Source organism: Chiloscyllium punctatum, chromosome 7 (assembly GCF_047496795.1).
Source record: "Chiloscyllium punctatum isolate Juve2018m chromosome 7, sChiPun1.3, whole genome shotgun sequence".
Lineage (NCBI taxonomy): Eukaryota > Metazoa > Chordata > Chondrichthyes > Orectolobiformes > Hemiscylliidae > Chiloscyllium > Chiloscyllium punctatum.
The window spans coordinates 114208104-114227159 of record NC_092745.1 but is presented as its reverse complement, the minus strand read 5'-3'; the positions used below and the strand labels follow the sequence as shown (position 1 = coordinate 114227159).

The window sequence follows — 19056 nt, the reverse complement described above, 5'->3', positions numbered from 1 at the left end:
TCATTTCTCAGAAACGACTTGATATAAACAATAAAATGATGGCAGTCCAGATATTATTCTAAGTATGACTGGAATGAAGAGTTGCATTGACTAGTCTGGGTTATGTAAATTGCTCTGTGCCCTGTTTAATGCTGTCATTAACCAGTCAAACTCCTGGGAGTGGTCATCCACAACAAGCTTTCTTGGACTCTTCATGAAGAGCACACTGGTTACAAAGGCCCAACAATGTCTCTTCTTCCTCAGGCAGCTGAGGAAATTTGACATGACAGCGAATACCCTTGCCAACTTTTATAGGTGCACCATCGAGAGCATTCTATCTGGATGTGTCACTACCTGGTATGGCAACTGTACCATTCAAGATCGGAGATGGTTACAGAGAGTGGTGAACTTAGCCTGGACAATCACAAAGGCCAACCTCCCACCTACAGACTTCATCTACCAGGCCCGCTGTCAAGGAAAGGCCACCAGCATTCTCAAAGATCCATCCCACCCTGGCAATGTTTTTCGACAACCTCTACCATCGGGGAGAAGCCTGAACACACGCACCAGCCAGTTTTGAAACAGTTTCTACCCGACTGTTGTTAGAATACTGAATGGACTCACAAACTCTTAACATTTGCCTGTATCTGTGTTTTTGTTTTTGCTGCTGTTTACCTATTATTTACTTAATCTATGCTACTTAACTCTGTGATCTACCTGTATTGCTCACAAGACAAAGCTTTGCACTGTGCCTTGGTACACGTGACAATAAATTCAATTCAATTCAATTCAATTCAATTCAATTCAATTCAATTCAATACTATTGAATACTATTCAATACTATTCAATACTATTCAATACTATTCAATACTATTCAATACTATTCAATACTATTCAATTCAATGTGAATGCCTTGATTATTGTGTCCTGGGAGTTAAATTTGCAGACAGTTGGAACTGGAACATTACTGCTTTCCCAAAATGGTGAAGAAACCACTTTCTAAGTGCTCACTTCCTTGACAGCGGGCCTGGTAGATGAAGTCTGTAGGTGGGAGGTTGGCCTTTGTGATTGTCCAGGCTAAGTTCACCACTTTCTAAGTCCTCAATCACATCCAACGCAGAGGATTCATCTCATTTAGCTGATTGCAAACTACACCAGCACATGTATGATATTTTGAAACAGGTTACTTACCTTGACATATTCAAGGGCAAAGTCCATTATGTCCGGGTCCCTGCAGGTTAGAAAAGAAGTGTGGGTGACATATACCGACATTTACAGAATCATTTATACTAGCTTCTTGTTGAATATAAATTTATTTCAGCACTCAGCACACTTGAAACTTCAGGTTTCAGCAGCTTTTAAACAAAATCTAAATTTCTTGAAACCTTGATATATCCTACGAGCATTGTGCAATTTAAATTTGCATGGCTTCATAAAACATATACACAGGAACTAAACAAACCATACTGAAGAGTTTACTTAACACACAAAAGATTCAATATCTATGTAAAACGTGGACCCAAATGCAGACGGAACTCTCAAAATGCACTGGACTGTACAATTAAGCTTAAAATGACCTCTTAAAATATATTGGAAAGCACTTTTTGTGTATTGGATATAAATTTTACATAGAAGAGATATTAAAATAAGCATTCCTCTGTACATTTGCACATAAGAAATTACTTTGTTCCATATTTATACAAGGGAGTCATAACCAATCTCATTTAAAAATGTGTTCATCTTTCATTGCAAACAGATATCAGGAAATTTCACAATCAAACTTACAATGTCAGTACAGATTGTAATTATGGATATTCTTAACTCATTTCTTAACCAGTTTTCAGGTCTGGCCACCTATTTGACGTAGGATGCGCAGAGACAGATGGCGTTTACTCTCTCGCCTGTGTTATGTTATTCCAAGATTGGGAATGTCTGAATATCACATTGTGACCAAATCATGGAGCCCTTACTTAGGCTGTCTCTCAGGAGTGCTGTTTATCAGGCATGCTGTTTGCACAACAAACATCTTATGCAATGAAACACTGGAGAGAAGATGTCACGCAAATAATGGAATGTGTGGTAAAATTTGACGATAAGAATGTGAATGTGTTGCAGGCGCACAGATCATCAATGTGGTCACTGAGAGGTGCGCTGCAAGTCCCAGAAAGTTATCTTGATGTTTTAAACAGTGATTATAATGAGTGCAAAATAATATCTAAGCACGGTGCTTCCCATCAGCATGTTCATGGCTGATGATCCGATGACTGTCAAGTTTCCCATTCAGTAACATTTACCTGATACTCATCAATGAGGGGAGAGTGTAGGGTGGCACATAGTCAAAGAATAAATCTGGAATTTATCTTTGGTTTTGGTGTGAAACTACTATCTTTTGTTTCCAAAACCCACCTGGTTCATCAATGTCCTTTAGTGAAGGATATCGATCATCCTTGCTCAGTCTGACCTCCATGTGACTCCAGACACACCATAACTCCAGACTCCTAACTGCCCTCTGAAATGGCTGAGCAAGCCACTCAGTTCAAGGGCAGTTCACAAGTGCTTGCCAGTGATGCCCATATCCCATGGCAAAATAAAGAAAAACAATCTCAAGTTGATTGTTACTGTCTAATTTGCTCTGACAGGTTTAAATTTGTACAACATTTGGCATGAACAAAGTTCTTTTATTCAATGGAGCCATTATCCATAATGCCAGGCCGGTTCCCACACGTGTACAGACATGACAAGCTCCAGGAAGTACCTACCCAGGCTGGTGGGAGGAGGGGATGTTGGAGTCTGGCAGAGGGAGGGGGTGGGATGATACTCACCTTCCCCAGTCCGGCAGAGTCTGATGAACAGGTCACCCTGCTCCACCTCCGGCCTAGGCTGAGGATCAGGGAATAGGGACAGAGGTTTGCACTGGGAGCCAGCCTCCATTTCTCATTGGGTGGGGGATGAAATTTGTTTCTAGAAAAGAAATGTAAATCCCAAAGAACCTGTCTGAGTGCACACTTACTGCAGCACCATCTTTGAAACTGGCTGCTACTTTCCATTGTTTACAGATAGCCTCTGTCTGCGCCATAAGATCGAAATAGACTGCAAGCTAGAGGAGCACATGTAGGCCATTCGACCCATCAAGTCTTCTCCACTATTCGATTGTGACTGATCTGTTTGTCTTTGTACCTCCTACCGGCAGTGTTTATATAAATCACATACTTTATTAAAATGTGTTTCATTGCCCTGTCTTTGCTTAGTGCTCCCACTATACAGGACTCTGTTAAACACTATTCTACAGTTAGCCATCAGCGAGGTGGGGAAAGAGTAATTTGGAGTCCACTCACTTGGATTACACTGCTAGCTGTGAAAGGGAGGGGAACAGGAAATGAAAGAGACCATTCAATCCCTCTGGCCAATTAAATCATGGATAATTTGTATCTCTACCCCTTTTACCTTCTGAGTCCTTACTCAAATCAACCTCAGGTTTGAAACTTGTAATTAATCTCTAGCTTCAAGTGACTTTGTTTGGGGGTGGGTGGGTGTGTTGCAGAGTTCCATACTTCCATTTCCCATTGTGCAAAGAAATGCTGTCTGCATCAGCCTTGCAGAGCCATGCTTTTATTTTAAGGTTACGCCCTCTTGTTCTAAACTCCCCAAAAGGAGGAAGTAATTTCTTTCTTCTCGTCAGTGCTTTGCCCCCAACATGAGATCAACGACCATTAAATGACAGACTCCTGCTCTCCCTCACTGTCCTGAAGGCATTGTTGTCCCATTGCTGTACTACAGTTCGAAATACCAGCCATGTTGGAGTGGCATTATCCCTACGTGGGCCTCAGCAGAATGTGTTGGCAGCTTATTCTCCGAGTAGTTGGAGAGAAGGCACTTCACATTCTGATCACTTAATCTGAACTATCAACATCCTTTCTCCGCCAGCACCCCAAACCTCCCGCCCCTCACTAATGCATAAATGCTGTCCCTTCCACACTTACATGTCAGCTCTGATGAAGAGTCATCGCGACTCGAAACATTCGTTTACTTTCTCTCCGTGGATGCTGCCTGACCTGCTGTGATCTCCAGCACTTTTTGTTTTAGTTGGAGAGAAGGAATGGGGGAGGAGAAGTGGAAACCAGCATGGTTAAACCAGACATCTACACCCCCAGAAAGGCCAATGGACAGTAATCCAGAGTACACTCTGTCCACTTTGCCATACCCAGGAGATCCCTATGTTCAATTCCAGTAGAGACTACTACAACTCTTCCTGTTCTGTGTATATTGTTACAGAGTTATATATTGTCATGTTAGCTCTATCCAAGGCCCTAAAGGAGCCTTCCACATCCATCAAAGTTTTACCTGCATATCCACTAATATCATTTATTGTATCCATTGCTCCTGATGTGGTCTCCTCTACATTGGGGAGACTGGGCGCCTCCTGGCAGTGCACTTTAGAGAACATCTCTGGGACACCTGCACCAATCAACCACATCGCCCTGTGGCCCAACAGTTCAACTCCCCCTCCCACTCTGCCGAGGACATGGAGTTCCTGGGCCTCCTTCACTGCCGCTCCCTCACCACCAGACGCCTCATCTTCCGCCTCAGAGCACTTCAACCCCAGGGCATCAATGTGGACTTCAACAGTTTCCTCATTTCCCCTTCCCCCACCTCACCCTAGTTCGAAACTTCCAGCTCAGCACTGTCCCCACGACTTGTCCTACCTGCCTATCTTCTTTTCCACCTATCCACTCCACCCTCCCCCCACCCCCGACCTATCACCTTCATCCCCTCCCTCACTCACCTATTGTACTCCATGCTACTTTCTCCCCACCCCCACCCTCACCTTCCTCTAGCTTATCTCTCCATGCTTCAGGCTCTCTGCCTTTATTCCTGATGAAGGGCTTTTGCCTGAAACGTCAATTTTACTGCTCCTCGGATGCTGCCTGAACTACTGTGCTCTTCCAGCACCACTAATCCAGAATCTGGTTTGCAGCATCTGCAGCCATTGTTTTTACCTATGTTAGCTATATTGCTAGTCAATTAAAAAGATGATGTCACATATTTGAATGAACTGCTCCTCTGGTTCTCCGCTCTAGATGACTTTACTGGCATCATAAGGAGTGGACAGGGAGATGATGTGGATTAATTCCAGAGTCTGTATTTCACACAATGTCCATAACACAGGCAATGCTACTATGTATTACCTCGGAATCAGATTTAGACACACATGCTCATCTCCCACACATTCTGAACAAAAACACATTAACTAACCAAGTATCAATAATTATCTAAGTATGCAGAAGTAGCTCACCTCCCAGTCACATTCGCGGTGATTGCTTTGGATTCCAGCCAATTGGCAAAGCACAAATGCTGCTTTCCCAAGATAACATGCCTTTTCCTCTGGCTAATAATGTGGGAACTGTATTTTTGACTATCAGGATTAGGTCATATCATTATTCCGTGTGATGCGATTCAAATTGTTTCATGAACCTTAAAGTCAACTGCAGAGTGCATTAAAGGCCATGGACAGAGTACAGAGAACAGTCACAAGGGGCTAAAACACAACACTATGAGGAAACGTTCAAGACAGAAGGGCTTACTATGGTGAAAGGGTGGAAACAGACATTACAGATCCTTCGGATTAAACTTCTTTAAAATTCATTCAAGGGATGAGGGTGTCACTGACCAGGCAGTAATTATTGCCCACTCCTAATTGCCCAGAGGGCAGTTAATGGTCAACCACATTGCAGTGGGTTTGGAGTCACATGTAGGCCAGATAGCAGTTGCTTTCTCTAAAGGACATTAATGAACCAGATGGGGTTTTCCAACAATCAACAATGGACTCATGGTCATCATTAGAGTCTTAATTCCAGATAGGTTTTGAATTCCAATTCGGTGGCCTTTGTGTGGAGCCACAGAAAATGGGGAGATACTAAATGAGTATTTTGCATCAGTATTTACTGTGGAATAGGATATGGAAGATATAAACAGTAGGGAAATAGATGGTGACATCTTGCAAGATGTCCCGATTACAGAGGAGGAAGTGCTGGATGTCTTGAAATGGGGACAGGTGGATAAGTCCCCAGGACCTGATCAGTTGTACCCGAGAACTCTGTGGGAAGCTAGAGAAGTGATTGCTGGGACTCTTGCTGAGATATTTGTATCATCGATAGTCACAGGTGAGGTGCCGGAAGACTGGAGGTTGGCAAACGTGGTGCCACTGTTTAAGAAGGGTGGTAGGGACAAGCCAGGGAACTATAGACCGATGAGCCTGATCTCAGTGGTGGGGAAGTTGTTGGAGGGAATCCTGAGGGACAGGATGTACATGTATTTGGAAAGGCAAGGACTGATTTAAGGATAGTCATTGTGGCTTAGTGCGTGGGAAATCATGTCTCACAAACTTGATTGAGTTTTTTTGAAGAAGTAACAAAGAAGATTGATGAGGGCAGAGCAGTAGATGTGATCTATATGGACTTCAGTAAGGCGTTAGACAAGGTTCCCCATGGGAGACTGATTAGCAAGGTTAGATCTCATGGAATACAGGGAGAACTAGCCATTTGGATACAGAACTGGCTCAAAGGTAGAAGAGAGAGGGTGGTGTTGGAGGGTTGTTTTTCAGACTGGAGGCCTGTGACCAGTGGAGTGCCACAAGGTTCGGTGCTGGGCCCTCTACGTTTTGTCATTTACATAAATGATTTGGATGCGAGCATAAGAGGTACAGTTAGTAAGTTTGCAGATGTCACCAAAATTGGAGGTGTAGTGGACAGCGAAGAGGGTTACCTCAGATTACAACAGGATCTGGACCAGATGGGCCAATGGGCTGAGAAGTGGCAGATGGAGTTGAATTCAGATAAATATGAGGTGCTGCATTTTGGGAAAGCAAATCTTAGCAGGACTGATACACTTAATGCTGAGGTCCTAGGGAGTGTTGCTGAACAAAGAGACCTTGGAGTGCAGGTTCATAGCTCCTTGAAAGTGGAGTTGCAGATAGATAGGATAGTGAAGAAGGCATTTGGTATGCTTTCCTTTATTGGTCAGAGTATTGAGTACAGGAATTGGGAGGTCATGTTGCGACTGTATAGGACATTGGTTAGGCTATTGTTGGAATATTGCGTGCAATTCTGGTCTCCTTCCTATCAGAAAGATGTGAAACTTGAAAAGGGTTCAGAAAAGATTTACAAGGATGTTGCCAGGGTTGGAGGATCTGAGCTACAGGGAGAGGCTGAACAGGCTGGGGCAGTTTTCCCTGGAGCGTCGGAGGCTGAGGGGTGACCTTATAGAGGTATACAAAATCATGAGGGGCATGGATAGGATAAATAGACAAAGTATTTTCCCTGGGGTCGGGGAGTCCAGAACTAGAGGGCATAGGTTTAGGGTGAGAGGGGAAAGATATAAAAGAGACCTAAGGGGCAACTTGTTCACACAGAGTGTGGTACGTGTATAGAATGAACTACCAGAGGATGTGGTGGAGGCTGGTACAATTGCAACATTTAAGAGGCATTTGGATGGGTATATGAATAGGAAGAGTTTGGAGGGATATGGGCCGGGTGCTGGCAGGTGGGACTAGATTGGGTTGGGATATCTGGTCGGCATGGACTGGTTGGACTGAAGGGTCTGTTTCCATGCTGTACATCCCTATGTCTATCTGCCAGGACAGGATTCGAACATGGGTCTCCTGAACATTATCTAGGTCTCTGGTTTAACAGTCAGCGATAATACCAGTAGGCTGTTGCCTCCCCTACTCAGAGTCATATCTCTGGAGCAACTACCACTTGAACCCAGGCCTTCGAGCCTCGGGGTAGGGATATTACCACTGTACCTTAAATTCCATCAGCTGCCATGGTGGGATATGAAGCCAGCAAAAACAGGTGTCCTATGAGTCTTGTGTTAATAAGACATGCATGTTTCAAAACTGATTTTTAGCATATAATTACCAATTTATCGGAGGTAATTTGTCAAGAGGTTCTAAAACAGACACTTGAAAGTCTACTCCTCCACCACTGAGTAGAACCAGTTTTTGCAGATGTGTGTGTAGACTCCACTGAAGGTGTGCAGTGTACTGACTGACACACACAGTCACATACTTTAGCACAAGCTCGGTGACCAAGTAGAGAGCATGCACCGGTTCTCAGACACGGTGAAGGAAGGTCAGGCAGAAGGCATCCAGAGGAGGAGGACTGCTCCAAAATCACAGAACTTGGAGGTGGAATTCACGTCATGCTCCTGCAGCAGCTGATGCTGGTCTGCCGAGCCTCACGTTCCCCTCCCAGTGGAGACTCCTTAGGTAGAAGCTCATAACCAAACACTCCCTTTCTCCTGCCACCTCCTGTATGGTACTCAATGTAGATCCCTTAGGTTCCTATGGAATTTCTGGAATAACTGTTGATAGAATATATGGCAAAATAGGTAAAGTTCACCCTTGACTACATGGGCCCTTTCTGACAAAGTCTTCCAGAAAGTCTCTCAATGATCCTCCTCAAATCTCGAGTGCCAGTGGACTGTCACCTCCATGGTACTGTCCTGTTGTGTTTAGGGGAATAAGTTGGCATGAGTTGGAATGGGAGCATAGAGTGCTGTGAGGTGTGAGTAAGTGGCATGAATTGGCTTGAGGTAATAGAGAGTGTTGGATTGAATTAGTGTAATGCTGGTGCAAGGGAATGGGAGGTAGGTTCCGTGAGTTGGCCTGGGTATATAGGGACTATGGGGATGGGTAAGGGTAAGTGTTGCTCCATGAACATACACAAATTAGGAGAAATCAGCTCTCTAGCTCCACCATTCAATAAGATCTGTTTGTATTTCAAATATCATATTCCCATCTCCTTCTGAAAGCATTTTATTATACTGCCTAATGAGAAATAATCCATATCTGTCTTAAACTTACTCAATGACCCCACTTGCAAAGCCTTCTGAGGCAGAGAGTTCCAAAGTTGCATAACCCTCTATAGACAAAAATAAAATTCTTTTCATCTCGCTCCTAAATGGCAAATATTCATTTTTGAACAGTGTCCTCTAGGATTGGATGTACCACAAGAGGAAACATCCTTCCCAAATCCACCGAATCAAGATATTTCAAGATATAATACACTTCAATTAAATCACCCTGGAGTCCAACGGAAACAAGCCAAGTTTGTCTGACTTTTCCTGATCGCACAAACTCCTCGTTCCTGATATCAATCTAGTAAACCTATACTGACCCTCCTGCAACTCACTTACATTCCTCCTTAAGTAGACAGAGCAAAATTGCACAAAGTATTTGAGATGTGGTCTCACCTATGCCCTGTATAACTGAAGCATAACATCATTACTTTGATGCTCAATTCCTCTTGTAATAAAGGATTGCATTCCATTGACTTGCTTAATGATTTTCTGTAACTGCACTGTAACTATTTTGTGACTCATGCCCTAACAGCTTCCACTGACCAGAAACTCAACAGGATTAGTCTTATAAGGTCAGTGGCTACAAGAGAAGGTAGGACTCCTCCAGGGCTAACTCATTTCCTGTCTTGCCAAAGCACATCCACCATCTACAATGCACAAGGCAGGAAGTGTGATGGAATACTCCCCACTTGCCTGATTAAGCGCAGGTCCACCAACACTCAAAAATATTGACCACATACAGACAAAAATAGTCCCCTTAGCTGGCACGAAATCCCACTTACATCTATTCCCTCCAGCACTGATACTCAGTAGCATCAATGTGTACCATCTACAAGATGCACTGCAGAAATTCAGCAAGTCTTTTTCAACAATACCTTCCAAACCCAAAACCACTCCCATCTAGAAGGACGACAGTAGTAGCAGATACATGATCTGTAGGGTTTGCTTCAAGCCACTCACCAACCTGATTATGAAATGTAAAATATATATAAATATGAATCGTACATTTAAGACAAAGATGAGGAGGAATTTCTTCTCGCAGAGAGTTGTGAATCTGTGGAAGTCTTTACCACAGAGGACTGACTAGGGTGTTAAATATATTTAAAGCTGAGAGAGACAGATTTTTAATGAGGAAGGGAATCGAGGGTTATGGCAGGGGGTAAGGCAAGCAAGTGGATGTGAAGGTTATCAGATTAGCCATGATCTCACTGAATGGCCCAACAATCTTGCTGGGCGGTTTAGCCTAATTCTGCTTCTACATTCTATAATCTTATATCATTGTTCCTTACATGTCATAGGGTCAAAAACCCTGGAATGTCCATCTTTACGTCCCTTCAGCAAATGTCCCTTCAAGAAAAGCAACTCACAGCCACCTTCTGAAAGGCAACTAGAAATGAGCAATAAACATTGGCCCAACCAACAAAGCAACATTCCCTGAATGATAATCATACAAAAACGTGGATCCCCCTGCACCTCCGAATCTTTCAGTCATTCTCCATTTGAGTAATACTCTGCTTTTTCATTGCTCCTGCCAAACTGAACAACTTCATTTCTCTCCATGTGGCAGATTTTTTGCCGATTTACTCAATGTAACAATATCTCCCTGCAACGTCCTTATGTCCTCATCACAACACAGGTCTGAATGAATCTTTGTGTCATTCTGCAAATCAAGCCACCATGTCTTCTCTCTCTCTCACCAAGTCATTAATAGAAATCCTAAAAAGCGGAATCGTTAATGCAGGACTCCACTCATCAAATCCTGCCAAATCAGAAAAATGATCTATTTAGGCATTCTGTCTGATTTTGGCCAGTCAGACTACTATCCATTTTAATATATGACATCCTGTACCATTTGGGTAATAACTTTTTACATGGCATTTTTTTTAAAACCTTCTGAAAATCTAAGTACAATACATCTATAAGCTCCCTTTTACCCACAGAACACATAACAATCATTGATTAATCATGATTGCCCTTTCACATCTGAATTGCCAAAGTGTACAAGGCTCTGGGCCAAGCACTGGCAAGTGGGATTAGAATAGACAGATGCTGGATGGCTGGCGTGGATTTGATGGGCCAAGTGGCCTTTTTCCAGATTGTGGCAGAGAGGGAATAAGGGACCATTGGTGAACGATCTTGAATGAACGAAAGATCGACAGGAATAAGTGTGCTTTTTGGGGAGCAAAGACTTTCAGCTCCAGGTTAGATGTTGTCCAATTGCAGATCTGATATTAGGCATGTAGATCATATGCCCCCAAAGACTTGTGGACCAGGTCCCTCTGGATGCCTGTAATAGCAAGGTACTGACCACATCTAAACAACCCATGCTTGCAATACAATGCCCAACCTTAGATGTGATTCCACAAAAGGGACCAGAATATTTTTATGCTGCAAGTGATAATCACTTGAACTCATGTGTACACTAAGAGATTTACCAGGACATTGCTTAGAATGGAGGGTTTGAGTTAGAGGCCAAGGGTGGATAGGCTGGGACTTTTTTTCACTGGATCATAGGAGATTAAGGGTTGATCTGATGGAGGTTTAGAAAATCATTAGGGGTATACATAAGGTGAATAGCATCTTTTCCCTAGGGGTGGGGATTTCAAGAGTAGGAGGCATATTAAGGTGAGAGGAGAAAGATTTTAAAAAGACAAGAGGGGTAATCTTTTACAGAGAGAGTGCTTTGTGTGTGGAATGAACTTCTACAAGAAATAAGACCATAAGACCATAAGACATAGGAGTGGAAGTAAGGCCATTCGGCCCATCGAGTCCACTCCGCCATTCAATCATGGCTGATGGGCACTTCAACTCCACTTACCCCCATTCTCCCCGTAGCCCTTAATTCCTCGAGAAAACAAGAATCTATCAATCTCTGCTTTGATGACGTTTAGCGTCCCGGCCTCCACTGCACTCTGCGGCAATGAATTCCACAGGCCCACCACTCTCTGGCTGAAGAAATGTCTCCGCATTTCTGTTCTGAATTTACCCAGTCTAATTCTAAGGCTGTGTCCACGGGTCCTAGTCTCCTCACCTAACGGAAACAATTTCCTAGCGTCCACTCTTTCCAAGCCATGTATTATCTTGTACGTCTCTATTAAGTCTCCCCTTAATCTTCTAAACTCCAATGAATACAATCCCAAGATCCTCAGCCGTTCCTCATATGTTAGACCTACCATTCCAGGGATCATCTGTGTGAATCTCCACTGGACACGTTCCAGTGCCAGTATGTCCTTCCTGAGGTGTGGGGACCAAAACTGGACACAGTACTCCAAATGGGGCCTAACCAGAGCTTTATAAAGTCTTAGTAGCACAACGGTGCTTTTATATTCCAACCCTCTTGAGATAAGTGACAACATTGCATTCGCTTTCTTAATCACGGACTCAACCTGCATGTTGACCTTTAGAGAATCCATGGTGGATGCGCGTATAGTTAAGAAAGTTAAGAGACATTTGGATATGTTTATGAACAAGCAATGTTTGGAGGAATATGGGCCAAGTGCAGGCAAAGGGGACTCGTTGAGTTTGGGATTCTGGTCAGCATGAACTGGTTGGATTGAAAGCTCTGTTTCTGTTGACTCTATGACTCTACTAATCATAGGAAACCAGCCAGTTTCAAGACATATCTCCACTTACTCAGTCATCAAGTCAACATGACATTATGAAGGGCCTGTTTCCACACTGTAAGTAAGCTAAATAAATCTAAGTATGAACCAATCACATGGGGTAATGTCTCTTATACACTGTGAATGGTGGCGTTATTTCATCATTGATGAGAACAGATAAGAATGTATTGACTATCAATCAAAAGGAAAGCATGAATGGCAGGAAAGAGGATAGCACATTTTTCGTGGTGGCTAGATAGAAGTGTGTAGCATTATAGGGTTAAAATCAACTAGGTAAAAACAATGACTGCAGATGCTGGAAACCAGATTCCGGATTAGTGGTGCTTGAAGAGCACAGCAGTTCAGGCAGCATCCAAGGAGCAGTAAAATCGTTGTTTCGGGCAAAAACCCTTCAAATCACATGACACCAGGTTATAGTCCAACAGGTTTATTTGAAAACACCAGCCTTCTGGAAGGGGAACGGGTCTGGGTGAGTTGCGCTTCAGCAGGTCAGTGTGGACTTGTTGGGCCGAAGGGCCTGTTGCCACACTGTAAGTAATCTAATCTAATCTAATCTTTCTTAGCGTTGCTCCTTCGCCAGGTATCAAAGGCGAGAGGAAGACCCCAGGCACATACCCCAGTCTTTAGTCTGTAAAAACCACCTATATTTATAGAGCACCTTAAATATAATGAATCAGCCCAAGGTGCCTAATTCCAAAACCTGAGTCCTACTTTCACTCCATGAAAAAAACAACTTATTACCTTAAACCCAGACCCAAACTAAGTTTATATGATTGTTTATGGATGTTTTATTTCTGTGCAACTATAGTATACCGAAAGATGAGCGTTGATTAATATTATGATTGAGGAGAAAGATAAATTATTGCTGGGTCTTTGAGATCAGCGGTAGTTGGCTGACATCAGTAACATTACACTGCATTTCTGGGAAAGCATCAGTAAAACCACCATCAACCCAGCCTTATAGGGCATTTGAACATGACAAGAAATACTCATGTGGGGTTGGGACCATGAGACTTGGTGTAAACATTCCCCACAAGAGAATTCTTTGTGGTAAAATAAGAGAAATACATCAAAGAGGGATAAAATTTAAGTCATTTAAGGGATTGTAGATAAGATGTTACCAGCAAGTCATTTGTATATTGCTTACTCAGAGGATAAATGTTGTGTCATTGGGCTTATTGTAAATTGGTTTTGTGGCCAATGATGAAGCAGTTATATTCATGCAACATTTACAAACTCAAAGATGAGATTATTCATGTTTCCTGTTTGACTATCATCTTAATGATTCTAAAGTGCTCCCTCCTTATCACAAGGCTTTAGAAGATCAGGTATCAATGACCTCAGAGTTAGCACTATTCCAAAATGAGAAACCAGCTCATAAATTGTCCTATGCCATTAATTTGCGACTTCTACTGACACACCTCCTTTCTGCTAGTCCAATTCACTTATCACCCTTGCCTGCTGATCTATACTGGCTTCCCAGTCCATCAACCTAGTTTTAAAAGTTTCATCCTTGTGTTCAAATTCCTCCTTGGTCCATCCTGTCCCACCTCTGTGACCTCATCCAACTTTACAATCTTTGTGATCTCTGTTTTGCTAATTCAGGTGTTGCATAAACTTAACGGCACGCTTCCCCACTGGTGACTGTGCTTTCAGCTCAAAATCCTGGAATTTAATTTCTTAACCTTTCTCTCATCCTGAAAAATGCTCCTTAAAGCCTCTCTGACCAAGCTTTAATTCACCTCTCCTAATGGTTCTTCTGCAACACCAGCCCCTTGGCTCAGTGTCAATATGCTTTTGCAGGAAGTGTCTTGGGCCATTTTATCAAATTAAAAGGGGAAGAAAGCTATTCAAATTCAGCATATTATTATCATTATTATTTTGGTGTATGTGTAATTTGTTCAGAATGACCAGCCTGTGTGGGAATGATGGCAAGTACAGCATCATAAAAAAAAGTTGTTGTGGTTCTGTTCGCCGAGCTGAGAATTTGTCTTGCAAACGTTTCTTCCCCTGTCTAGGTGACATCCTCAGTGTTTGGGAGCCTCCTGTGAAGCGCTTCTGTGCTGTTTCTTCCGGCATTTATAGTGGCCTGTCTCTGCCGCTTCCTGATGAAGGGCTTTTGCCCGAAACGTCGATTTCGCTGATTGTTGGATGCTGCCTGAAGTGCTGTGCTCTTCCAGCACCACTAATCCAGTATCTGCCGCTTCCAGTTGTCAGTTCGAGCTGTCCACTGTAGTGGCCAGTATATTGGGTCCAGGTCGATGTGCTTATTGATTGAATCTGTGGATGAGTGCCATGCCTCTTGGAATTCCCTCGCTGTTCTCTGTTTGGCTTGCCCTATAATGGTAGAATTGTCCCAGTTGAATTCATGTTGCTTGCCGTCTGTGTGTGTGGCTACTAAGGATAGCTGGTCGACACGATATACCGGCCACTACAGCGGACAGCTCGAACTGACAACCGGAAGCGGCAGAGACAGACCACTATAAATGCCGGAAGAAACAGCACAGAAGCGCTTCACAGGAGGCTCCCAAGCACTGAGGATGTCACCTAGACAGGGGACGAAACGTTTGCAAGACAAATTCCCAGCTCGGCGAACAGAACCACAACAACGAGCACCCGAGCTACAAATCTTCTCCCAAACTTCGAATTAAAAAAAAGTATTAAATCCTCTACTGCTGATAAGGTACAGTGGCTCAGTGGTCAGCACTGCTGCCTCACAGCATCAGGGACCCGGGTTCGATTCCAGCCTTGAGTGAATGTTTGTATGGAGTTTGCACATTCTCCCTGTGTCTCATGGGTTTCCCCTTGCAGTTCAAAGTTGTGCAGGTTAGGTGGATTGGCCGTACTAATCTGCCCACAGCGTCCAAGAATTCGTAGTATAGGTGGGTCAGCCATGAGAAATGCAGGGATAGGTTAGCGGGGTGAGTTGGGGTGGGCTAGTCAAAGAGTCAGTGTGGACATGTTGGGCCAAATGGCCTATGTACACACTGTAGGGATTCTATACTGTCAGCAGTGATGTTGGGCCACAGTGTCTGGGACACAGATTTATGAAAGAATTGAGAGCTTCTTTTGTGTAATATTTGACACTAGTCTTTCTCTTTCACGCTTCTGTCTGTCCATTGTACGCCTGGTTGGTCTTTCCATGCAGTACGTGTGGCTGATCTATTCCTAGGTCACTGATGTTATTCACTGAGCAGACTGAACAGAGGTCCGATTCCACCTCAATTCCTCCCATCAGCAGTAGTGACTGAACCATTCTGATACTGGGGATTGACACTGCTGCCTCTGCTGCTGTAGCACTGTTTCTATCTCACTTATAAAACTACTTAAAATCGCAAGTCTTCTTATTATTGCCATCGGAAAAACAAACCCAAATCTGATAGCAGGCCCCTCAGCCAGCGACTGGGCATCAAGTCAATGCTTTAACAGCTATTTAGAGCCAATATTCCCTGTCACTGTACGATCCACCCTGTTGCCTTTCTAACTGGATTCCAGAGCTTGAAGTATGCTGGAGTTTTGCCAGGTTCTTTGCCTTTTCACACCAAAGGAATGATCTCCTGTTTTATACTTACTGATGGTTTCAGTGACCTAGAAATTTGAATGGGCCCAAAAACATTATAGAAGAAATAGGAACTGGATAAGACCATTCAGCCCATCGAACCTGTACCACCATTCTATACGATCATGGCTCATCCTTGGATTTCGGCTCCACTTTCCAAGATGCTCCCAATATTCTATGATGGCCTGAGAGGCCAAATCCCTGTCTTGCTTCTCCTTGAATATCCCAACAATGGAGCATCCACAATCCCCTAGGGCAGAAATTTCTAAAGAATCACAAGCTTTTGAGTGAAAGGTCTTTGCTCATCTCAGTCCTCAACAATTATCCCTTTAACCCAACACTATCCCAACAACCTGTGTTTAAACCTGTGGAAACAACTTCTCAGCGTCTACTCCGTCAAGCTCCTTCAAAAGTCTTGTTTCAGAACAGTAATGGGTCACTGGACCTGAAACATTAACTCAGATTTCTCTCCACAGATGCTGCCAGACCTGTTGAGTTTTTCCAACAATTTCTGTTTTTGGATTCATGACAAGTAGATCATGCCTGGCAAACCTCATTGAATGTTTTGAAGGTAGTGGATAGGGGAATATCTGTGAATATTGTTTATATGGACTTCCAGAAGGCATTTGATAGTCAATAGTCTTCCCACGTGAGAGACTATTAACTAAGACAGAACCTTATAGAACTGAGGGCAAATTACTGACATGGTTGGAAATTGGTTGAGTGGCAGGAGACAGAAAGTAGGGTTAACAGATAGATACTCAAATTGGCAGATGTGACCCTTGGCCTCAATTATTCATGTTATTTATGAATAATTTGGATAATGGCATGGAAAGCCATATATCTGTATTTGCTGATGACATGAAGTTAGGAGTCAGTGTAGATGATAGCATAAAATTACAAAGAGACATTGACAGACTAAGTGATTGGGCAAAACTATGGCAGATGGAGTTCAATGAAAGCAAGAAAGAGGTTATCCATTTAGGACTGGAAAAAGATAGATTGGGATCAATTCTAGATGGTATGAAGATAAGATTCTTTACAGTGTGGAAACAGGCCCTTCGGCCCAACAAATCCACACCGACCCTCTGAACAGTAACCCACCTAGACCCATTTCTCTCTGACTAATGCACCAACACTATGGGCAATTTAGGATGGCCAATTCTTTGGACTGTGGGAGGAAACCTGAGCACCCGGAGAAAACCAAGCAGGCATGGGGAGAACATGCAAACTCCACACAGACAGTCACCCGAGGCTGGAATCAAGCCTGGAACCCTGGTGCTGTGAGGGAGCAGTGCTAACCACTGAGCCACCATGCCACCTCCATAAATACGGTGGATGTCCAAAGTGACATGGAGGTTCAGGTGCATAGATCTTTAAAAGGGTCATGAACAGGTCCAGAAGATAAACAAAAAAAAACAAATAGGAAACTGGCCTTTATATCAAAAGGACTGGAGTTCAAGATTGCAGACGTTATGCTGCAGTTTTACAAAACCCTAGTTAGACCCCACTTGGAATACTGTGAGCAGATGTCAGCACCACACCTCCAGACGTTGGCCCTGGAGGTGAGTGCAATATAGGTTTACAACAATGATACCTGGACATCGTTATGAGGAATGATTATGTAAATTAGGGCTGTGTTCTCCAGAATTTAGAAAGTTAAAGGGTGATATGATCAATGGCTTCACAAAATTAACAAGAAAAGACAAGCAAAAACTATTTCCACTGGTTGGGGGTTCTAGGACTAGGAGCACAGTCTAACAATTATGGCCAGACCTTTCAGGAGAGGGGTTAGGAAGCATTTCTACAGACAAAGGGTAGTAGAAGCTTGGAAGTCTCTTCCAAAAATGGCGACAGATACAGGATCAGTTGTTAATTTTAAATCTGAGATAGACATATTTTTGTTAAGCAAAGGTATTGAGGAATATGGTAAAAACAATGACTGCAGATGCTGGAAATCAGATTCTGGATTAGTGGTGCTGGAAAAGCACAGCAGTTCAGGCAGCATCCGAGGAGCAGTAAAAATCGACGATTCAGGCAAAAGCCCTTCATCAGGAATACAGGCAGAGAGCCTGAAGGGTGGAGAGATAAATGAGAGGAGGGTGGGGGTGGGGAGAAAGTAGCATAGAGTACAATAGGTGAGTGGGGGTGGGGATGAAGGTGATAGGTCAGGGAGGAGGGTGGAGTAGATAGGTGGAAAAGAGGGTAGGCAGGTAGGACAAGTCATGGGGACAGTGCTGAGTTGGAAGTTTGGAACTAGGGTGAGGTGGGGGAAGGGGAAATGAGGAAACTGTTGAAGTCCACATTGATGCCCTGGGGTTGAAGTGTTCCGAGGCGGAAGATGAGGTGTTCTTCCTCCAGGCGTCTGGTGGTGAGAGAGCGGCGGTGAAGGAGGCCCAGGACCTCCATGTCTTCGGCAGAGTGGGAGTGGGAGTTGAAATGTTGGGCCACGGGGCGGTGTGGTTGATTGGTGCGGGTGTCCCAGAGATGTTCCCTAAAGCGCTCTGCCAGGATACCTCCAGCCTCCCCAATGTAGAGGAGACTGCATCGGGAGCAACGGATACAATAAATGATATTGGTGAATGTGCAAGTAAAACTTTGATGGATGTGGAAGGCTCCTTTAGGGCCTTGGATGGAGGTGAGGGAGGAGGTGTGGGCACAGGTTTTGCAATTCCTGCGGTGGCAGAGGAAGGTGCCAGCACAGGAGGGTGGGTTGTAGGGGGTGCATGGACCTGACCAGGTAGTCACGGAGGGAACGGTCTTTGCGGAAGGCAGAAAGGAGTGGGGATGGAAATATATTCCTGGTAGTGGGGTCCGTTTGGAGGTGGTGGAAATGTTGGCGGATGATTTGGTTTATGCGAAGGTTTTTAGGGTGGAAGGTGAGCACCAGGGGCGTTCTGTCCTTGTTGCGGTTGGAGCCGGGGGGGGGGGGGGTTTGAGGGCGGAGGTGCGGGATGTGGATGAGATGTGTTAGAGGGCATCTTAACCACGTGGGAAGGGAAATTGCGGTCTCTAAAGAATGAGGCCATCTGATGT

At 43.9% G+C, this 19056-nt stretch overlaps 1 protein-coding gene across 4 annotated transcripts in view; it reads right to left on the bottom strand.

The window, feature by feature from the left end:
* The window catches only part of bcar3 (BCAR3 adaptor protein, NSP family member), a 184146-nt gene that overhangs the window by 69841 nt on the left and 95249 nt on the right, over positions 1-19056 (bottom strand). For all 4 annotated transcript variants that reach the window (XM_072574641.1, XM_072574644.1, XM_072574642.1 and 1 more), the window contains one exon: positions 1171-1210. In XM_072574641.1, the coding sequence (XP_072430742.1) occupies positions 1171-1210 (40 nt within the window). The remainder of the gene's footprint in view (positions 1-1170; positions 1211-19056) is intronic.